Source organism: Balaenoptera musculus, chromosome 17 (assembly GCF_009873245.2).
Source record: "Balaenoptera musculus isolate JJ_BM4_2016_0621 chromosome 17, mBalMus1.pri.v3, whole genome shotgun sequence".
NCBI lineage: Eukaryota > Metazoa > Chordata > Mammalia > Artiodactyla > Balaenopteridae > Balaenoptera > Balaenoptera musculus.
The window spans coordinates 967348-989142 of record NC_045801.1 but is presented as its reverse complement, the minus strand read 5'-3'; the positions used below and the strand labels follow the sequence as shown (position 1 = coordinate 989142).

At 64.2% G+C, this 21795-nt stretch overlaps 2 protein-coding genes across 7 annotated transcripts; one reads left to right on the top strand and one right to left on the bottom strand.

Moving 5' to 3' along the window:
* Positions 1-754: 754 nt before the first annotated feature.
* On the bottom strand, positions 755-16069 carry EEF1D (eukaryotic translation elongation factor 1 delta). Of its 6 annotated transcripts, none has more exons than XM_036830274.1 (11): positions 15713-16069; positions 11502-11516; positions 7919-9070; positions 5925-6045; positions 5444-5515; positions 2282-2338; positions 1880-1979; positions 1700-1800; positions 1315-1533; positions 978-1172; positions 755-852 (listed from the first exon to the last, which is right to left on the bottom strand). In XM_036830274.1, the coding sequence occupies exons 3-11, from the start codon at positions 9067-9069 to the stop codon at positions 814-816; spliced, it is 2055 nt and encodes a 684-aa protein (XP_036686169.1). In that variant the 5' UTR covers position 9070; positions 11502-11516; positions 15713-16069; the 3' UTR covers positions 755-813. The 6 variants fall into 6 exon arrangements, with proteins under 6 accessions (XP_036686169.1, XP_036686167.1, XP_036686166.1 ...); XM_036830272.1 differs by lacking the exon at positions 15713-16069 and adding an exon at positions 15238-15276 and having other exon boundaries at positions 7919-9069; XM_036830271.1 differs by lacking the exons at positions 11502-11516; positions 15713-16069 and adding an exon at positions 10873-10952.
* A 123-nt stretch (positions 16070-16192) lies between these two features.
* TIGD5 (tigger transposable element derived 5) lies at positions 16193-21319 on the top strand. The gene has a single exon (XM_036830675.1). The coding sequence runs from the start codon at positions 16255-16257 to the stop codon at positions 18181-18183; it is 1929 nt and encodes a 642-aa protein (XP_036686570.1). The 5' UTR covers positions 16193-16254; the 3' UTR covers positions 18184-21319.
* Positions 21320-21795: the final 476 nt, after the last annotated feature.

Below are 21795 nucleotides of genomic sequence, written 5' to 3'. Positions count from 1 at the left end.
TGCACGCTAAGCCCCACACGAATCCTGAGGGCCCTTGGAGGCCACCAGCTCTGACCAGAGTAACCACAACCCACTCTTTCTCACCAGCCACGCTGGGTCCAGGGGAAGAACCACTAGTGACACAAGTCCTGCCCAGACTGGGGAGTGGGGTGGGGGCCCAGGCAGCACAGTGGGCACAATTTCACAGGGCAGTGCGTCATGGGATCTGTCAAGGGCCCAGGTCTCCAGCAGGCAGCAGGGGCCTCAGGGCTAAGGGAAGAAGCCCAGCCTCCTTCCTAGAAACGGTCGGATACCCGGCAGGGTTTTAAACAGGTCAGACCCGATGGGGCACGTGGCTGTAGTCGCAACAGCAGGGCCAGGACGGCCGCTGGGACCTCTTCCCTGGATAGTTCCAGACTGGCACTTTTGTACCCATGGGGACAGCTCATCGAAAGGAAGCAGAATGGAGACGGTGGAAGACTGGGACGCCTCCCACAGTGAAGGAAACAATGTACACTCTGTTAGAGGTAGGCCTGGATGTCCCACTTGCAACTGAGAGGTGAGAGTCAGGGGAACAGGAGGGGCAGGCAGAAGAGTGGGCTCACACAGCCACAGGAGGGCTGTGAAGAGACCCAGAACGGGGAGAAGGGCAGTGGCCACTGGTGCAGGGGCAGCACCATGAGATGCCGGCCGAGTCTGAGGCTGGGGGCCTGGCAGAGTGGCGCTCACTGAACGCGCCCACCCACAGGGCCCAAACCAGCACAGGAGCCAGAGGGCTGGAATCTCAGTCTTTATTGGCTGCAAGGCTTCACACGCTCAGGCCAGTGCCAGGGCTCAGATCTTGTTGAAAGCAGCAATGTCAACGCTCTGCACCTGTGGAGAGGGAGGCTGGTGGTCACACAGAGCCCTGTTTCCCAAAGGCCCAAGCGCCCACGTGCCTGGCCAGAGGTTCACTTGGGACACCCCAGGCCCCTACCCTGTGTGGGCCCCTCACTCACGTGCTCCTCGAACTTGGTGATCTCCTCTTCCAGCAGGTCCGTGCCCACCTTGTCGTCCTCCACCACACACTGGATCTGCAGCTTGTGGATACCGTAGCCCACGGGCATCAGCTTGGAGCCCCCCCAGGTCAGCCCGTCCAGCTGGACGGAGCGCACGCAGGCCTCCAGCTGGGCCATGTCCGTCTCGTCATCCCACTGGGGAGGAGAGGGGAGGAGGGCTGGGTCAGAGCCCGCTCCCGCCATGAACACAGTCTGAGTTTACTCCTGCCCTGCCCAGCGCTGATCCCTCCAGGACCACAGGGCACCGGGAGGGGAGGGTCAGAGGCGAGCCACTCACAGGCTTGACGTCCAGGAGGATGGAGGACTTGGCCACCGGGGCAGGCTTCTTGGCCTTCCTCTCGGCGTACTGCCGCAGCCTCTCCTCCCGCAGCCGGGCCGCCTCCTTGTCCCCCTCCTCGTCGCTGCCGAACAGGTCAATGTCGTCGTCCTCGTCGTCCTCCGTGGCGGTGGCCACCTTCCTGGCGGGGGGCTCCACTTGGCGCATGGGAGACACGTGCTGCCACACGGGAGGGGAGACTGGGACCCATGCAGTCAGGACCCCAGGCCTCTAGCCCTCCACTGCTGCCTGGGCCAGCCCACGTGGGGGCCGGGAGCCGGGAGCCGGGAGGGCCTCCTGCTCCTCAGTGCCAGGCGTGGGTCCCTGGCGGGGGAAGGGCCCTCACCTGGGTCTGCGGAGCTGTGGCCCGGTGGGCGGGCGAGCTCTTCTCTAGCGCACTCAGCCGGGCCTCCAGCTTGGAGACAGCCTGCTGCAGATCCTGCACCACTGCGGGGGCAAAGGGGATGCTGGTCAGGCAGCAGGGGCTGGGGTGGGGCCCCCCCGCCCATCAGGCCCAGGGCCTCACCCCCTCGCAGGCTCTGGTTCTCCACTTCCAGGCTGGCAATCCGGATGACCAGCTCACTGGGGTCTCCACCGGGCCCGCTGGAGGCCCCAGGGCCTGAGCTCTGCAAGGCAGGGGGCGAGGAAGGGCTCATACCCTAGCCTGCTCCTAGGGGTACCCCCCATTCACAGCCATTCTGAAGCAGAGCCCTAAGCTGGATGAGAAGCCCATCAAGCCCCACGGGGTCCGCCGGCCATGCTCCACCCAGGCAAGGGGAGACGAAGCCCTGCGAGCCTGAGGCCACCGTGGCATCCAGCCAAGCACAGGACGGGAAGCAGGAGCCCAGGGCGGCCCCAACGTGGAGGCAGTGCAGAGCTGAGCCATGGCTGCCACTGCCTGGTGGGCGGCAGGAAGCAAAGGACTCACAGCTCCAGGGGCAGCCAGACCCAGCGCCTCAGGAAGACCGAGCAACACAGCCTCGAGCTGGAAACAGGAGCGGACAGCAGTGGAGGAGCCCACCGGGGGCAGGAGGAAGGAGCATGCCAGAGCAGGGGGCAGCCACCCCGCGGCAGCCAGGGCCACACGCCTGCCTGCCTTTGAAAGCTCTGGGTGGCCCAGGGACCCTGGCCTGGCCACCAGCCTCCTCTGGCTCCTCCCTGACCGGGAGCCCCCGTCATCTGACCCAGGCAGCACTGCCCAGGGACCTCACCGACAGGATGCCACAGCTCAGGCCCAAGTCACACCCCAGGGGCCTGCATGCAGGCCATTCAGCACCGCCTACACCCCAATGCAGTGGCTCCAAGGATGGTGCACAGTGCACCTGGCCCTTTCCAGAGGACTGCTGCCCTCCTCCAGCGTCCAGTCAAGATAAAGGCCTGGGGCCCGGGGCCTGGGGCCCACCCACCAAGCAGCCGTAGGGAAGCCATAGGGGTGGCCTCCTCCCGTGGTCTGCACACCCCCAGGGCACTACCAAGGTGAAGGTCTCCAGAGAGGACAGGCTGACGTACGCCTGGCTCCCTGCCCTGGGACCAGTGGGCAGTGCTAAGCTGACACCGTCTCCTAGACCCACCAGCTCCCACTACACAGAACTCCCAGCAGAGCTGGCCAAGGGGCGCTGCATGGCTGGGGAAGGAGCACTGACCAGCCCCCAGGACCAGGGTGGGCTCTGCTCACGCCACCGCCCTCCTCAGATCAACCCAAGCGTCCACCCCCAAGCTCCCGCTCTGCTTAGTAAATGGCAGCCCCGCCCACCCACAGCTGACCACCGCTGCCGAGTCTCAGCCGCCACCACCTGGCACGTGACCTCCTCTCCAGCCTACTTCCCACGGCTCAGCTCCCAGGACCATTCCCACTAAGAAGGTCCAACGGCTTCCGTGGCACAGGGATGAAATCCGGGACCAGCTGTTCCCCACGAAGCCCCGCCAGCCCCCGCCAACCTGCACTCAGGCCCCACCCCCTCTCAGCAGGCTTCCCCAAGGCCAGGCCGTCTCTCCCGGTGGATCTGTGCCCGCTAAGCAAATGAACCAGGTCCCGGTGCCTCAAGGCGGGCTGGAGCCTCAAGCCTTTGCCCTCCTGTGCCTGCTGCCTGGGCCCGGGGACCTCCCGACACAGCCCCGGCAGCACCACCAAGTGAGGACCAGCTGTGGACGGGTCCCGAGGACGCAGGCTCTGGGCGGGCGAGGCCCCACCTGCTGCAAGGCCAAGAGGAAGTGGCAGGGGAGAGACCAGGCTGTTGGGAGGCCGCAGGCAGCCACCTGGTGGCCTCGGGGGCAGTGCCACACCAAGGTTCCGAATCCAGAACCCTCCATCCCGGCCTCCAGCCCTGTGCCTGGCACCACACGCAGTCCCCAGGAACCTCTGGAATCCCAGTGTCTGCTGAGCCCCACTCTACCCAAATCCAAGCATGGGCCTGGGCCAGTAGCACCCTTTCCGGGTCCGCTGGCAGCTGAATGATGTTCCTCTGAAGTTCATGTGGAAGCCCCTGCTGCCAGGGCCTCAAAGTGGGAGATTATTTGAAAATGGGGTCTTCACAGTGGTAATCAGTCACAATGACGTTATTAGGGTGGTCCTAATCCAATGACCAGTGTCCTCATGTAAAAAAATTTGAACACAGAGAGAAAACACAGGAAGAAAACAGCCATCTACATGCCAAAGAGGAACCGACCCCACCACACCCTGATCCTGGACTTTGAACCTCCTGATCGTCAAAAGATAAATTTCTGTTGTTTCGGTCACCTGGTCTGTGCTGCTTCATTATTACAGCAGCCTAAGCAGACCAGTCCCCAAGCCCTAACAGCTGCCCAGGTGCATTCCCTGAAGACCGGGACCCCAAAGCTGACCCCAGAAGCCAGGGCCCTAAGGCCCAGTGGGGGAAGAGTTCTAACAGCCTAAGAATCTCCAGGGCCGCAGCCCCAGAGCTGCTGAGCCCCTGGCTGCAGCCTTCTGAGCACTTGAGCACAACATGCCTGGCCTGAGTGCAAAGACCTTGCACCACCTAAATCCCGTGGCTGCCTGGTCTGAACTTGCTCAGGCAAGCAGAGGGTGGCAGGTGGGATTTGCGGCTAATGGGCAGAAGGCAAGGCAGCAGCATGTGGGGGCCAAGTATAAAGCAGGGCCTGCTGGGCAGACAGTGGTGGCACCACTTCCTGGGGGACACCCACCCAGGGCCGCCCAGCTGATGGCCAGGAACCAGTATATCCGAGCCAGCTGTGGCAGGCAGAAAGTTCCCAAATACGTCCCCAAACCCTGTAAGAAGATGACTTCATGTGGCAAAAGGGACTCTGCAGATGTGATGAGATTGAGGATCTGGATGTGGGGAGGCCACCCTGGATTATCCAGGTGGGCCCAGTATCATCACAAGGGTCCACGTAAGAGAGAAGCAGGAGAGAGAAAGAAATGTGACAGAAATAGATGTCAAAGTTCGTGACGCTGCTGGCTAGAAGCCATAGGCCAAGGAATGTGGGCAGCTTTCTCAAAGGTGGAAAAGGCAAGAAAACGGATGCTCTCCTGGAGTCTCCAGAAGGAACACAGCTCTGCTGACACGTGGCCCTCGAGGCTGGGACACCACTCTGTAGCCCAGACAATCCTCTGAGAAGGAAGGTGGGGCAGCAGGGCTGCCACCCCGAGGGACACACCCCCCCGCCAGGCTGGGGACAGACTGGACGTGACAGTTTCCCTCTCCTGATCTCACGTGGGACCTGGAGCCCGAGCCGCGCTGCAGGGCCCCTCTCTGGGCCTCAAATTCAAGATGGTGGTGACTCTATGACTTGGACTCAGCACACCCTGTGAACCCATCTCTCTGGGGAGGGCCACGCCTAAGAGGGAAGGGAGGAAGCACGGCACGCGCCAGCCCCTCACACGCTCGGAGCAGGGAGCGAGCAGGAAGGAAAAGGCCTCAGGCCTGGTACCACAGGAGCGGCCGTGGCAAGGTGGGGAGTCCCGGGTGAGCGCCAGCAAGCTCGGCAAGGACGTCTTCTCCCGGAACCCAGCCCCGCACGCCGCACCCCGACTTCGCTCCAAAGGGGCAACATTATCAGCGGTACCGGGGGAAACGCCAGGCATGCCGTTTGGCGTGAGGGCGGTACTCACTCCGGCCAGGGACTTCTGGATATTTTCTCTGGCTCTCGCGATGTCACGGAGGATCACGCTGGCGCCGTTCTCCTGCAGATGGTGCAGAAAAAACAACTCATTAAAAAAAAAAAAAAAAAAAAAAAAAATTTAAAAAGCCAGCCTCGTGTGGAGAGAGCAGGAAAGCCCTGCACAAAACAAAAGCTCACAGGGCTGAGGACGGAAGAGGATGGAGTCCTGTGGCCCTGACAACAGGGCCTGAGGTGCACGCGGCCTGCAAGGCCAGCCGGGCCACGTGTCGCAGGTCCTGATGGGCACCTAGAGATGCTGGGAGCGCCCTGCCCACATGAGACACAAGAGTAGCTCCAGCTCCTCGGGAGCCAGCCAGCCGCCCTCTGAAGAACCAACCCCAGCACCTGCAGCAGGGCTACCTGGGCCCAACGTGCCATGTCCCCCTGTGCTGGCACAGACACCCCGAGACCCCAAGCGCAGCTGCCCCTACCTGGCGTGAGGAGCCGGCCACGGGCCCGTTCATCTGCTCGTAGAATTTCCTTTCTGCATCATCATATTTGAACTTGTCAAACCAGATCTTCTCGTGCACTAGAAAGTTTGTGGCCATTTTTCTGTTGAGAGGGGAGGAGAGACTAAGACAACCTGGCCGGGAGGAGGGGGCACCTCCTCGCAGACCCCAGGGCTGGCTTGCACAAGTGCCCCTTCCGACAGCCTGGACCCCGAAGGTGCAGGGCAGGCCGTCCTGGTCCTTGGGTGACAAGGGCTCCAGGCCCCAGGGCAGAGCACCAGAGGTTCTCAGCACGGACCACAACGAGCCTGCGAACCCCTCCCCCACCCCACGCGGGCTTCCTTCAGTGCTAAGGCGGGTGGTCCTCAGGCCAGTCCCCAAGACCAGCGGCTCTCAAAGCATGGCCAGGAACCTCTGGGGGTCCCCAAGGTCCTCCCTTTTCCAATCGCACAACTGTTCAAGGCTGGATTTATCACACAATATACACCAACAGACAATGCACAAGCAGGTTTAAGAATCCAGCTGCCTCCTATTAAGCCAGACACAAGATTTGCAAAAATGTAAAACAAGGCCACTTAGTTCACTGAACTTTTTTGTTACAGGAAAGTTATTTCTTGCATAAATATCATTAACGTGTAACAAGCTTGTTATTATTTTTCAACAAATAAGTGCTTCTGCATTTAATTACTAATATAGGAAATACTAATAGACAAAACGAAAGCTCTTTAACATCACAAGACCAGCAAGTTTGAGAACTGCTGCTCTAGACCAGGGCCTGGCAAACTCCAGCCTGTGAGCCAGACCCCACCACTGTCCGTTTTTGCACGTCGCTGTATTGGCACGTCTTCAGTCTGCTGCTTTCCCACCGCTCGGCAAGGCGGGGGAGCTGCCACGGACCAGGGCCCAGAGCCCGGAACTCTCACAGGCGACAAAGTCTGCTGACTCAGGACCGCCCTGTCCCTCACCAAGCGCAACAGAAAAGGGCCCAACCTCACCAACTCTCTTTGCTGAGGATCCCAGGCCATCACTGGACCTCGCCAAGTGTCCCCCCGGGACAAGGGAGGTTGAGCCCCGTGACTCTCCTCCACCCCACCTCGAAGAGGCATCACTGAACAGTTTCAGTTCCATGCCACCCCACGCACACGTACTGCCTGATGGGGAACGCCCCCCCGGCAGTGGGCCCCACACCCTGCCCCTCGCACCGAGGCCAGGATCCCGTCAAACCAGCACATCCAACCCCACCGAGGAGCCGAGGGGCTCCAGCCGGGAGTCTGGGGTCCAGGGAGGTCCCTCCACGTCCCCTCTGGCCCCACCTGCGGCCCAGGGTCTCTCCCCACTGGGGGGCCCCCAGTCTGCCCTGAGTCCGTCTCTGCCCGCCTGCCTGAGCCCAGTGGGCTAAGGGATCCCTTCCATGGCCAGGCTCTGGCCTCCAGAGACCAGCTGGCACTGCATAAAACCACTCTGGGGGCCAGACCCCTGGGTCCACAGGCTGAAGGCAAGTTGGCCTCATCCAGTGGGTGTCTTCCAGACTCAGGCCGCTGGACCGGCCACGTGCTAGAGCACCTGAGACACCCACCTCACCTCAGGTGGTTCTGGACAAGGAGACGGGGGAGACAGCAGGACGGGTAGGCAAGCGGCCCAGTGGGGCCTGGGGGCCGGGAGCCTTCATCGCTCCCCTGTCCCATGACAGTCAGGGGAGACTCTGGAAGTTGCCTGGCCAAAGGGGAAACCCTGTGCAAGACAGATTCAGGCCCACGTGGATCCCTTCCCTCCCCCAACTTGGTGGGGGTGACCCCAAAGGCTGCAATGCCCCAGGGGCAGATAGCTATCCCTGCCCGACCCACTCCAGCATCCAACTCAGCCGGTCCAGGAGTCTTGGGAGGAGCCCCGCCTGGGTGGGGGCAGGGAGGGGAGCACGCCGGCCACCCAGCCCGGCCCGGGGAAGCCCAGGCACCCGCCCGGCACGTTTTCCCTACTTGGGTCTCAGGCTGGACATGGAAGGGCCAGACCGGGCGCTGGGTCGGTGAACCAGGGACGGAGCTTCGAGGCGCCAGGCCATGCGCAGGGCCTCGGCGGCGTGGTGGCGGCACTCTGCGCTGTCGTAGGCCGGCTTGCTGAGCCAGGGGGCCTCAGCGTCCTTGTGCAGGAAGTACCGGTAGGGCAGGGCAGAGGGGGCCTCCCCGTCCACCCGCCGCGGCCCGAGCCGCCGGCTTCCCATGGCGCTGCGGCCCCGCCGGTCTCTGCGGCCGTGCCGGGCGCCCTCAGCCTGACCGGCTCGCTCCTGCAGGCGCACCTTCCCGGGGGGGTGGCCGTCAAACAGGGCCTCGTAGAAGCCCCTCTCGGCCGCGTCGTAGCGGGGCTTCTCCAGCCACACCTCCCGCACCAGCGCCTGCAGGCTGCCCAGCGGGGGCTGGCCGTTGGCTGGCGGGCTGGGCTGGCGGATGAGGCGCAGGTCGGGGGCGGCCGCCCACTGGCCCGTGCCGGGAGGCCCCTGCCCGCCACTCCCCTCCGCGGCCAGCAGCAAGGCCTGAGACCACTCCACGGACGCCCACTCAGCCTGGTCGAAGGAAGACTTGTTGACCCAGACGCCCCAGGTCACGTGGTGGCAGGCCACCTGGCTTCCGTGGGCGCAGAGGGCCCCAGGGGCCAGGGCGGGGGGCTGGGCCGCCTGGGCGGCCGCATCTGCCAGCCTCTGGTGGTATGAGCTCTCCGCCTGGTCGAAAAGCGGCTTGTCCAGCCAGACGTGGTCGGCTGAGAGGCCCACGAGGGCCAGGTCCGCCTGGCTGAGCCAGCCCTTTGGGGAGCGCTTCCTCGGCTTCTGCAACGGCTTCTTCCCGTTGTGGCTCTCCCCGGGCTCGCTGCTGCCGCTGCCGTTGCCGTTGCCGCTGCCGCTGCCGTTGCCGTTGCCGTTGCCGCTGCCGCTGCCGCTGCCGTTGCCGTTGGGGGCGTCCGCCTCCTCGGCCTCCTCCTCCCGGCCCGGCCCGTTCACTGCCAGTGCCTCGGCCGGGGGCTGCTGGGCGGCGGCTCTCATGGCCTCGTGCTCGTAGAAGCGCCGCTCGGCTTCCCCATACTTCTGCTTGTCTTCCCAGACCGTCTCCAGGGCACAGGAGGCCTTCCTGCTCCTCATCCTCCACGCAGCGTTAAAAAGCAAGCACAAAGGGCAGTTGCAACACCGCAGGCCGTGGGCAGACGGCGCCCCCGCCCCTCCCTGCTCGCCGCCCGGATGGGGTGCCCCGGGGCAGCATGCACGGGGAGCTGGGGAAGCAGTAAACACACACGAGCACAAAGCACGTGGTGTGTTTGTGTGTGTGTATTCTAACTGTAAAACTTGTCTTTTCTCATCCTACATGTACCCAGGCTCTCCAAGGGGGCCCAGAGAACACTTTCCAAACCTCTTTGGCTACAGAAACCTCTTCGGTGAACCCCGAGAACAGCTGCCAAATAAACACAAGACGCACTCAGCTAATTCAACTTTTACGTCAACAGCAAATGAGTTTTAGGATAAGTGTGTCTCGTGAAACATTAGAGACTCAATTACTCTGAAAAGTTAGTCGCTGTTCATCTGAAACTTTAACTGGACGTCCTGTGTTTTTGCTAAGCCTGGCCACCTCCCTGAGGCACTGGGGCTTCTGTTTTATAGAAATGCACTTGGTGGTCTCAGAGGATGGTCCCGCTCCTGGCACACTCTGCCTAATCTGAGTCCCCCACCTGCACGGCCACACCGCCATCCTGAGCAGTGCATGTTCCAAGGGAAGCTGGAGGGTCTTAGCCAAGCGGCACCTGGGAGCAGAGGGTGGAGTGCCCACCCCTGCGAGGCCACATCAGGGGAGACGCCAAGGAGCGAGTGTCTAAAAGGGAAGGAACCCGGTGGCTCTGGCAGTTAAGAATCAGGTTCCCTGGTCAGCGGCCGATGCCTCCTGACCAGGAGACAATCAACTCACACCCGTGGGTGCACCTAAACTAAAGGGACCATGTGGGAACCTCCGAGTCCTGTCCTAGGACGCGGGATCCTCCCCGCATTCCAGCGCCTTTTGGTGTAAGGGGCTCCGCACACCTGCCACTGTGGCTACTGGATAAGCCTCTGTCCAGAAGCCTGAGCTCAGAGTAGCCCTCGTCCCCTGCTGCCCCCGTGCAAGACTGAGGGCTGCTGGGCCACAGGGCGTGCGCGAACAGCCATGAGGCGATGGCCTCGGCCCTGCCGCTGGCACAGGGCCCCCCATTCTGTTCCCGGGCACGGTGCTCCGTAAAGGCTAGCCCCCTTGCTGGGCAGCCCAGAATTCTACAGCGGCCCCTATTCAGCAGAACCAAGGGGCCTGGGCCACCGCAGCCTCCGGCTAGAAGCAGCTCAAGCCCAGAAAGCCCTGGAGGCCAGTCTGCTCTTAGGGTGCACCTAGGGGTCCCCGAGCTCACACCTGGCTGGCCTGTTCTAGAGAATGGCCTTAAGTAGCACAGGGACTCCTCCCCTCAGACCCTGCTCTGGACCCTGCGCCCACCCAGAAGCAGAAGCACCAGGCCGACTGGCCCGGGGCTGAGCAGCTTGCCCTCAGGATGGCCCCAGCGTCTGCTGCTGCTGCGAGGTCACCTGGTGCAGCCTAAGCGAGGGCAGACCCGCTGGGCCCTCACCCCAGGAGAGGAGGCCCCCAGAGGGGGCAGACTTTCACCCCGGGACAGCAAGCCCTTCCTGCCACTCACCGCAGGGTCTACAGCCCTTCCCTCACAGCCCCCCGACCAAAACCAAAACCCAGTTCCAATCACCCCGGGACGTGTGGGCCAAGTCCTGACCGACCTGGGACTTCAGGGAGACTCCCCTTTGTGCTCTGAGGGGCTTGCCGGGCTCTCTCACGGCACCCGACGCAGGGGCGGAGGCCCAGGCTCGGAGAGGTCCCTGACCGCCCCCTCGAGCCTCCCTCCCCGGGCCAGCAACACTTACCAAGGCCAGGCTGACTGCAGAGGCAGAGCTGGGGGGCGGGAGCCCATGCCCAGGAGGTGGGGCATTGTGACATCACCCACTGTCCCCGAGGGCTGCAGGCCTACCAGGCTGGGCTTGTCTGCCCTCTGACCTCTCCGGCGGACCCTCACGAAAGCAGCGCAGCGCGGGTCAGGGCTGGTCTGGCCCCTTCAGCCCTGCCCACCAGGCTGACCCCCCAGTGCGGAAGCCCTGCGTGAACCTGGCGGCCTAAACGCTGTCCTCGGCTCCTGACATCAGACCAGGCTCTGCTCAGAGCTCTAAGGGCCACAGTTCGGGGGCGGGGAGGCCCCTTCTCAAGATGCCCGTGAGCAAGGGACAGGGCCTGAGACCAGGGGCTGGCCAGGGCGGCGGCACCCTGCCCTGCCCACAGGTGTGGAAGGTGCACGCCAGTCCTGACCTACTGCCCGGGCAGGAACTGGCTCAGCCCAGGAAGGCACTGAGGCCACACCCAACAGGTCCAGACAAGGAAACCGAGGCCGGCAGCCTGGCCCCAGAGGTGTCAGGACTCGCCGGGCATGGTGAGGGCTGGGCTGGGGGTCCCCTGGCTCGGGTGAAGGGGACACAGGAGCCTGGGACGGGCAAGTACTTACTTTCGCTTTGATCTCCTAGGACAGCATGAAGAGAAAGCAGCAAAGTTAGAGACAGTCAGACAGGGTGGCCCGAGCAGGCTGGGGGGCCTTCTCAGAAGCTGCTCGGTGAGGCGGCGTGGAGGCAAGTTTGGTGGGGAACAAAGGCGAGCACTGGAGCAAAGACCCACCACCCACATCCCAGGGGGCAGCCGAGTCCGCGCTCAGGGCGGCGCTGCTCCTTCATCACTCGAAATGGGCAGATCCTGGGGTTCCTGTTAGCCCGAGCCAGGCAGCCCCGGGAGGCCCCATCTGAGCTCCTCACTGAGCTGAGCCCACCTGGGGAGGTGAGCCAGAACCTCGAGCGCCCCACTCTCCACGTGGATCCGTGCTGTGGTGGGCTCCCCCCACCCCTGCACTGCCACTGGGTCCGGACCGCTGGACCAGGTGTAAGACGACAAGGACCTGGCTGAAGGTCTTGGCGGCCACCCAGCCCCAGTGCCCACGCCGGACAGGGCCTCTCCCTCAGCAGGGCCACTATGGGGGCGAGAGGCCACGTGGGCAGGGTACGCTGTCCCCGCAGGCCGGCACCGAAGGGTGCACAAGAGGACAGACGGGGTGCCCAGCCCTGAATCCACAAGAGGTGGCAACCAGGAGCTAAGGACCCAGTCAGCCCTGCCACCTAGGCCCCTGGCCTCCCCTGTCTACCCCACACTGCGGTCAGCGCGCCAGCATCAAGTCACCCCCCGGACAGGGTGCACCAGGTGTCCTGCGGGGCAAACAGAGAGGCTAGCAGGTAGGAGACAGGCGTGCACGGAGGTCCCGCGCAGGTTCTCCGCAGACACCCACCGGAGGGGCTTCTTAGCAGGTGAGGTTCCCGGAGGGGGCGTGTGGCAAGGCTCTGGCGGGAGGAGGGCTCCCCAGAGACACCGCACAGGAGCGCTGTCACCTGGGGAGGCGACCACAGACAGCTGAGGGCCGCCTGGTAAAGCCAGTGCCAGGATGGGGCCAAGAGCACCCACAGGGCTGCTGGAGGACGAGGCCCCCAGGACAGCCGGCACAGCACCCGACATCAGAGGCAGGGGCCCACCTCTGTTTCCTTGCGTTCCGCCATCCCTGAATGCGGCCCTGAACGCTCCCGTGCTCCTCGGGGCCCATCTCTCCCAATAGAAGAACCACTCTGAGTCTGAACGCTTTCCCGCGAGGACGCCACCAGGGAAGCACAGAGCTCTCGGCTAGGGCCCGGGCGTCCTACAGGAGCAGTCGGGTCTCCCTCTCCCGCGCCTTCTCTCCCCAGTAACAGTGGCGCACGGGGCGCAGAGCTCACCAGAGCTAGGACCCAGCGGAAGCGGTCCCACCCTGTACTCCGCACCTGCAGGGCCAAGAGCGAGCTGCCTGCCACTAAGGACCAGCCCTGGTGCGTAAAGCGTGTCAAGACCGCTCCCGTAAGAGGGGGCACTGAGGTGTGGGAGGCCCCGGAGGGATCACGGCCCACCCAGCCACCAGGACCTGGGGTGAAGGCAGCGAGCAGCTCTTCCTCTGCAGCTCCCCCAGCCCTGCGCCCTGTGAATCAGCATCCCTGGCTGTGCTGAGGGACTTTGGGGGCTGCGGAGTCCTTCTCAGCCTCTGCCCAGCTGGGGGGGCAGTTCTTGCAGTGCCAGTACAGGGAACCTGGCAGCAGTCCCCGACCAGGATACTCCTGGGTGGAGGGTCCTGAAGGTGAGGACATGGCCTGGCAGAGCCGTGCCCGCCAATCTGCCAAGAGGTCCCCGTGAGGCTGGGTGAATGGGGAAGGTTTCTGGGAGGGGTGAGGGTTGCCCCCTCCCCCAGCTCCGTCCGCCACACCTCGTTCTCATCCTCCAGACAGTCTCAGGTAACCAGGTGCCCACATGACCCCATCGCAGTCACACACACGCAGGGGCTCCCAGGTCATCCACCCAGGGGTCAAAGCTCTCTGCCCCCCTTCCACAGGAAGTGGGAATCGGTGTGAGGGGTGGGGAGATGGGGCCCCTGGCTGGCGTGGCCTGGACCAGTGCTGCACAACTAGAGCTTCCATGCATGCAGTGTCCAAGAGGATGGGGCGAGCACTCAACATGCTTCAGCTGATGAGAACAAGCCGAGTAGTGAGGCAACTGCATGGGAGTGATGCCCTCTGCTTTTCTTTAGAGGCGAACTCCACAGCCCCAAATCCTACTCAGAAGCTTTCCCACCTCTGACTCCTGGACAGTCCAGCCCCACTCAGAAATGCCAACCTGTCCTGCTGGCAGGGACGGGGGCCCCTGCACCCCAAGACTCAGGCCTCACACTGTGGCTGCCCAAGTCACCCCACCTGAGGCCCAGCCAGCTGCATGACATCTGTGCTACGATGTCACGGCCGTTGGTTCTATTTCTATCCCAGTCTGTGGTGCCCTGGTCTATCTACCCTGACCGCCAGGTGCCTGTGCCCCCTTCCCTAGGACGGCTCCAGCACTGCACGTGCCTCCTCAACCATTCTGAGTACACTTGACACCTCACACAGCTGGGAGACGGGAGTGGGGTAAACTGAGGCTCCGGGTCGGTGAGGTGAGAATCTGGGACTCCGTGTCTCATTCTGATGCCTGTACTTCACACAAATGTCACACTGCCCCCACTTCGAATTCACACGTGCCATCTTAAAACAGGGACATAGGGCTTCCCTGGTGGCGCAGTGGTTGAGAATCTGCCTGCCAATGCAGGGGACATGGGTTCGAGCCCTGGTCTGGGAAGATCCCACATGCCGTGGAGCAACTAGGCTCGTGAGCCACAATTACCGAGGCTGCGCGTCTGGAGCCTGTTCTCCGCAACAAGAGAGGCCGCGATAGTGAGAGGCCCGCGCACCGTGATGAAGAGTGGCCCCCGCTTGCCTCAACTAGAGAAAGCCCTCGCACAGAAATGAAGACCCAACACAGCCATAAATAAATAAATATATATATATATAAATAAATAAACCCAAAGTTTAAAAAAATAAAAAAATAGATGTACCACTCAAGGTTTGAGCTTTAAAAAAAAAAAAAAAAAAAAAAAAAAGGACACAGGGCCAGGGCTCATGCCAGCATTTCCTGCCTGCCCTGGAAAAGCTGATACCAGAGCACGACGCATTGGAGACGTTCTTTGTGTCCGCCTATTTAGGATCACCTTCAAGAAACCTTCATTCACAAAAACACTGGTCAAGCATGTTTGCCCCCCAAGGCTCCTCTAAGGGAAGGCACAGCAGCCGCGCTCCAAGGTGAGGAGATGGAGAGCTGCAGGGCACCCCGGCACCGGCACGGGGCCCAGGCCTGACTGCCCCGCAGAGGTGGCACAGAGCACCAGCTCCTTGGAGTCTGTGCGCCAAGCTTTCTCAGGGAACACCTACGCTGGAGCTGGGCACGGGGGTGGGGCTCAACCCACTTATGGTTGAGGGCTCCCTAGGAGCTAGGGGTGTCAGAGCTGCTTCTGAGGCAAGACCGGGTCCTTCCCCGACCTAGGCCAGGCCTACTCCCTCACCAGTTACTTGTCAGGGTCAATCTGCTCTCGTGACAAGCAGGGACCACCCCAAAGTTCAGCCACACAAACAGCTCTCTTGCTCCAGGGTGGCCCGTCACTCTGCAAACCCTGTCGTGCTGGTCCCCGCCCCATTCCACCCCCTTGGCTCCAGGACAAGCCTTTCCCTTCTTCGTTCCACTGAAAGTGCCCACTTTTCAGGAAGGCATCCTCCTCCCCTTCAGAGACTGGCTTCGACATCGCCTCCTGCCCGGATCACCTTATCCAAATCCAGACTCTCCATCCCTCTCAGAGAACGCTGTATTTGAGTCACCCAGCAATCACACCGTTATTCTTCTCCAAGTTCATGAGCTCTCCAGGTTGCACGAAAACTGGGCCCGTGCCTGTCCCCCAAGCCCAGAGCCGACGTGAAGTACGCGCTCCACAAACGTCGACAAAAAAAGGGGGGACTACAGGCCCGGGTCACAGATGGGCAGACATCCTTGTCACCCACCGGGGCGGGGGCCAGCGCGGCCCCGACATTCCCGCAGCCGCCCTCCCGCCTGGGCAGCCGCAGGGGTCCGGCCGGCACGTGGCCCGCGGGCTCCGCCCCTCTGCTCGGCCGCGAGCCCGCACCCGGCCCCGCGCCCCGGAGCCGGCCTGCCGGCGGTTCTCCAACCAAGTACCCGCCGGCGCAGCGCGGGCCGTCCCTCCCCCGGGCCCCGGGGCCTGGCGGCGCAACCCGCGGTACTCACACGCCAGCCAAGGACGCGGCGACCAACGAGGAGGGCTCAGCGGCGCGCGACGGCAAAAAAAAAAGGGAGAGCCGCGTTGGCCGCGCACGGGAAATGAAGCAGCGGGCTCTACCACGCGCCGGGACGCGGGGGACGCGGCCCGCGCGCACGGCCCGCTGCGCCGCCTGGGCCCTCCGCGCGACGCTCCCCGGGGGTGCGAGGACAGAAGACAGTGGGAGACCCCCGCGGGGCTCGCCCTTTCCCGGAGGAGCTGGAGCAACCCGCCGGGCACAGCGCCGCCGGCTCCCGCCCCCCTCCGCTGCAGCTCCGGTGGACTCGGCGGGCCCGGGCGGGGCAGACCGGCCGGCACGTGCCGGGTGACGTGCGGCGCGGGGTGGGGCCGCGCGGGGCCAGCGCGCCTGCGCGCGCCGAGCGGGCGAGACAAAGGGGAGGGCCCGGCCGGTCCCGCCCCCAGCGCCCGCCCAGCGCGGCCGGCCGGGCGGGCGTATGGCCCCGGTTCCCGCGCCCCCGCTGCCGCTGCCGCCGCAGCCGCAGCAGCAACCATGTACCCCGCGGGACTCCCGGCCGGCCCGGCCCCGCGCCGCGGCCGCCGCCCCCCGCCCGGGCGCCCCGCGCAGTCGCCGCGGCCCCCCGCGCCCGCCCCGGTCCCCGCCGCGCGGCCGCCGCCCCCCGCGCCCGGGCCGCGGCCCCGCGTGGCTGTGAAGATGGCCTTCCGCAAGGCCTACTCCATCAAGGACAAGCTGCAGGCCATCGAGCGCGTCAAGGGCGGCGAGCGGCAGGCCAGCGTGTGCCGCGACTTCGGCGTGCCCGGCGGCACGCTGCGCGGCTGGCTCAAGGACGAGCCCAAGCTGCGCTGGTTCCTGGAGCAGCTGGGCGGCGAGGTGGGCACGCAGCGCAAGAAGATGCGGCTAGCCAACGAGGAGGAGATCGACCGCGCCGTCTACTCGTGGTTCCTGGCGCTGCGCCAGCATGGCGTGCCGCTGTCGGGGCCGCTCATCCAAGCGCAGGCCGAGGCCTTCGCGCGCCAGATCTACGGGCCCGAGTGCACCTTCAAGGCCAGCCACGGCTGGTTCTGGCGCTGGCAGAAGCGCCACGGCATCTCCAGCCAGCGCATCTACGGCGAGTCCGAGCCCCCGGCCGCCGGCCCCGCGCCCGGCCCGCCGGTCAAGCAGGAGCCCGCGCAGCTCACCCGCGCCGGCCCCCTGCCCGACCGCGCCCTGAATTCCCCTGCCCCGGCCGAGGGCGGCTACGGCGACGAGCAGATCTACAACGCCAACGTCACCGGCCTCTACTGGAAGCTGCTTCCGGAGCAGGCCGCGCCCCTGGGCGCGGGGGGCTGCGGCCGTCGCTGGCGGGGCGACCGGGTGACGGTGCTGCTGGCTGCCAACCTGACCGGCAGCCACAAACTGAAGCCGCTGGTCATCGGGCAGTTGCCGGACCCACCCAGCCTGCGCCACCACAACCAGGACAAGTTCCCCGCCTCCTACCGCTACAGCCCCGACGCCTGGCTCAGCCGCCCCCTGCTGCGCGGCTGGTTCTTCGAGGAGTTCGTCCCGGGCGTCAGGCGCTATCTGCGCCGCAGCTGCCTGCAGCAGAAGGCTGTGCTGCTGGTCGCCCACCCGCCCTGCCCCAGCCCTGCGGCCAGGTTGCCCACCTTGGAGGAGAGCGAGGAGACCCCCAGGAGGTGCCGGCCTGAGCCCCTGGGCCCTCCGGAGGAGCTGCAGACCCCCGACGGGGCGGTGCGGGTGCTGTTCCTGTCCAAGGGCAGCAGCCGGGCGCACATCCCCGCCCCACTGGAGCAGGGGGTGGTGGCCGCCTTCAAGCAGCTGTACAAGCGGGAGCTGCTGCGGCTGGCCGTGTCCTGCGCCGGGGGGTCCCCGCTGGACTTCATGCGCAGCTTCATGCTCAAGGACATGCTCTACCTGGCCGGCCTCTCCTGGGACCTGGTGCAGGCAGGCAGCATCGAGCGCTGCTGGCTGCTGGGCTTGCGGGCTGCCTTTGAGCCCCGGCCGGCGGAGGAGTGCGCTGGGCAGCCAGCTGGCCAGGCCGAGGAGGCCGCGGAGCGCAGCAGGGTGCTTAGCGACCTCACGCACCTGGCAGCCCTGGCCTACAAGCGGCTGGCGCCCGAGGAGGTGGCCGAGTGGCTGCACCTGGACGATGACGGGGGGCTGCCCGACGGCTGCAGAGAGGACCCAGGCCCCAGCCGGCCTCCCGTGCTGGTCCCTGGGGCCCCTCCGCCCCCAGCCAGCCTGCCCTCTGTCGCGGCGGGAGGAGAGGAGGAGGAGGAGCCTGCCGTGCCCTCCGCTGGGGAGGCCGTGCGGGGTCTGGAGACAGCTCTGCGATGGCTGGAGAGCCGGGACCCCCGGGAGGTAGGGCCGCTGAAGCTGGTGCAGCTTCGCTCACTGATCAGCATGGCCCGGAGGCTGGGGGGCATCGGGCCCTCTCCTGCAGTCCCTGATGATGGGGTGTGACCAGGCCAGCCCGAGCAGCCCCCAGTGGCCTTTCTCCTGCGGCACTTGGAGGGGATACACACAGCCTCCCCGTCTCTCCTCCCCTCCCCTGGGGTGGCCTACCCGCCCCCGGCTCGGGGTTGCAGGGATCCCAGCCCATCCTGGCTCAGAGGAGCTCTGTTGGTGAAGGGCCGTTCCCTCCACTGGTGCCCGCGTTTCATGTGGGGAGAGAACAGAGGCCGCGGGCGCCTGCTCCCCCTCCCTGGGCAGGCGCGCACGTGGGGTCTGCGGTCTTAGCCAGGTGCCCTCCCGTGCAGGCCTGGTACACACACCACAGCACTTATCAGAGAGCAGGTGGCTGTGCTCCCACCCTGGCCCCTGTGGGGTTGAGGCCTCCAGCCATGTTCCTGTCCGCACCGCCCAGCACTTGTACCGGACAAGGGCCCGGCGCTCCCATCCCTTCCGACCACAGCCATGCGGTCGGTCGTCTCAATGGGAAGCACACCACTCGTTTTGTTTTTAGCGCATTAAGTCTGTTTTTAACAGATACTCTTCAGGGACCCGGGGTGGAGGGCTCCGTGGGCTGGGAAGGGAGGATGGTGCCCGGCACTCGGGGCCTCCCAAGGTTCTGGATGCAGCGAGGGCTGTAGGTTTCTGTTCCACTCGGATTTAACTTTCCTTAAGAAAACATTCTGAACAGCTCTCTTGTTCCGTGGGGTTGGCGAGCACTAGACCTGGGCCCTGGTGACCAGTGGCCGGGCCAGCGCCCTGTGCCCCCACCAGCCACAGCCCACTTTGTCCAGCCCCAGGGCCCAGAGCCATCCCGTTTCCCTGGAGCAGCCCTGTGGCACTGACGGCCATGCCAGGACAACCCTCAGTGCCTTAGCTCCCCTCCAAGGCTCCCCTGCCCAGCCTGCCCTCAGGCTTCTCCCCGGCTCCTGGCACTTCCCATGGCCCCATCAATTAGGCTCCTAGATGGCACAGTTTGTAAGGAGAAAGCAAGGGCTCTGTAACCGTCCAGCTCTAGATTCAGGATCCTGCTGGTGGCCTGAGGCCGAGAGATACCCACCCAGGCCTCCCAGGGGCTGCCCTGCAGAGATACCCAGAGCCCTTGTGAGGGGCAGTGGGGCTGGATTTGAGGTGCTGCCTGCCTCAGCGCTCTGCCCTCATCCTCACCTGCCCCATCCTCCTGGTGGTCTGAGACTGCAGAGGCCACAGACAGGTGCTGTGTTTGCAGGAGGGGAGGGCTGTGTATGGCGGTAGGACGGCTGGGCGCCCCCAGAGCAAGGACACAAACTGTTCCTTGGAACCACCCCCAGTCAAAAAAAAGAACAAAAAACCCCCCCAAACCACGTATGTATGTGTATGTCAAATCTGAAAGCTGAGGGACAGTATGTAGGATTTGGGAACAAGAGAAGGGAGTCTTGGCTAGCCAGGCCCGGGCAGCAGCCTCCAGCCGCACCTGCTGGGGCCCACCTGGCACCTCCACTTCCATCTGTGTCAAGCCTGCACACCTGCAGGAGCCTCTGGCGGTCTACGCTGGCCCTGGGTCTAACCAAGCAGCTGCACGGGGCTTCAGGATGTCTTGCATGTTACACCACCTGCCTCTCCAGCTGGTGGTGACCCAGGGACCCAGGCCGGGAGCTCCTGGTCACGATGGCCAGCCTGCTGGTCCTCTGCCCTGCCCGGCCTGCCTACAGTGGCCTGTGGAGAGACAGACCTCAGAGCCCAGGTGGGCACCAGGCGAGGGTGGCCTCTGGTAGCATCATCAGCGCTGCCCCTCTTGCCAAGTTTCCTGTCTCAGCCTTTAATCCTCTTGTACCCAGGAGCCTGGGCAGGGAGACTGCAGTTGGTATTGGGAACCGCCTATCAGGACAGGACCTCCCACCTCCTCTCCTCATGTGGCGCCAGCCTCGTCCCTTCTGGGGAACCAAGGCTGCACCCCAGGAGGTGGCTCTGGCTGGTCCCCACGGCCCTGGATGGGCAGCGCGGGAACGAGGCACAACGCAGGCTGGCCTGGGGCCTTGAAGAGTTCGGGGGCCCGTCAAGGGTCTGGGAGCCGCTTCACTTTGCTGGGCTGGGGACTACCTCACCCAAGGGCCTCCGAAAGTGTCCTCTCTAGAATGGGGGCACCGGTGCCACCGGGCCCTGCACATGAAGAGGGCGGCTCTGGCCCCAAATGCAGCCCCAGCAATGATCCTTGTGACCCTGGGCCCCATCGCAGCTCTGGCACAAGGTCACCCACCTCCCTGGGCTCACCTCAGTGTGAACCACAGGGCAGAGGCTTCCTGTGGGAGACGCCAGTATGTCTCTGCAGGAGAATGGGTGAAGTGGCCTCACTGCCGTTACCTGCTGGGCCCGGGGCTACCTGCTGGGCCCGGGGCGTCTAAACAGCTCCCTGGTTTGTGCTAAGGAGAGTAAGGCTGTTGATGGCACCGAGGGAGGGGGTCTTAGTTGCTGCTTGAATTCCTTCAACAGCCCCGCCTGCAGAGTGCTGGGCACCGTGCTGGGGACTGGGTTTCTTGCCCTCAAGGATTACACGTCTCTTCTGAGGGTGTGGGACCCCTGTGGCCTGGGAGGTGCTCAGGGACACAGCCGCCATGCTCTCCCCATCCTGTTCACAGCCCTCTGACAAATCCTCAAGGCGGTGAAGGTCACTGATTCTAAGAAGCAGCCCCCGGTCAGTCACTGTCAGGGCTGGCCCCGTGGGCTTGGTGGTAGGCACAGCAGGAAAGCACTGCAGGTGGAAAGGTGAGCTTGAGGCTTCTGCTGAAACCAGCCCACCTGGGGGGCTGGGAGGGCAAGACCAGGCTGCAGCATCAGAGGGAAACTGTATGAGGCCAGACTTGCCCGAGGGGCCTCACGCTTGGGAATGAGCCCCCAGGTGACAGCGGGACCGAAGATGGAGCACTGGAGTGCGGGGCGAGAGGAAGGGGGCGCCCTCCAGCGGGGGCGCGGGCCTCCTGGGACCCCCAGCCTGCTGGCCCAAGAGCGGGTCAGGATCACCAGGGGAGCCCCGGGGGCAAGGGTGCTGAAGTGGGCTGTGGGTGCTTGCCCTGTCGAGGGGCCCTTTCACAGCCAACCTCACTGACAGCAGAGGTCACCGGCCAGATGGGCCCAGCGCGCTTTATAATAAAGTCTGGATGTGCCAATGTCACATGATCCCTGTTCTACTCTTATTTTTGTAACTCTGTCTAGTGCTTGGATCCAGAACACCTGATTTGAAAAACTGGGGAGGGTACAGAAAAGGGACATAGATGGAAAAAGCTCACATCCACCAGCTTCTGAGAAAAGTAATTTCAGCCTCGCAGCATAAGGTGAAGAGACTTGGCCGGCCAGCGAATGGGCTGCAACCCTGCCCCCAGCCCCAAGCTGCCGTTCTTGGGTCAGGCCCTCTTCACCTGGCATTCCTGTCACGGGCCATCACCAGCTGGGCTCACCGGGCACCTCTCATTCAGGAGGTGACCGCCTAAGGGCAGGGCTGGGCAGAGTTGCATCTTCTGCTCCCCAAGCCGAGCCCAGCCTGGTCCTCAGGGATTCTGTTGGAAGATACATGGCGGGGACCCACGGACGTACAGCTGAGGGTGAGGCTGGAGTGCTGGGTGGGGGGAGGGGGAGCCCACCCTTGCAGAG

What these genes read in the sequence shown, in the direction of transcription:
- EEF1D (XM_036830271.1), bottom strand. Translation starts at nt 10,937, where the DNA reads ATGCCCCACCTCCTGGGCATGGGCTCCCGCCCCCCAGCTCTGCCTCTG. An exon ending in GAACCAGAGCCTGCGAGGGG is followed by an intron (nt 1,801 to 1,879) that starts GTGAGGCCCTGG and finishes TTGCCCCCGCAG; the next exon opens with TGGTGCAGGATCTGCAGCAG. An exon ending in TCCTCCTGGACGTCAAGCCT is followed by an intron (nt 1,173 to 1,314) that starts GTGAGTGGCTCG and finishes TCTCCTCCCCAG; the next exon opens with TGGGATGACGAGACGGACAT.
- TIGD5 (XM_036830675.1), top strand. Translation starts at nt 16,255, where the DNA reads ATGTACCCCGCGGGACTCCCGGCCGGCCCGGCCCCGCGCCGCGGCCGC.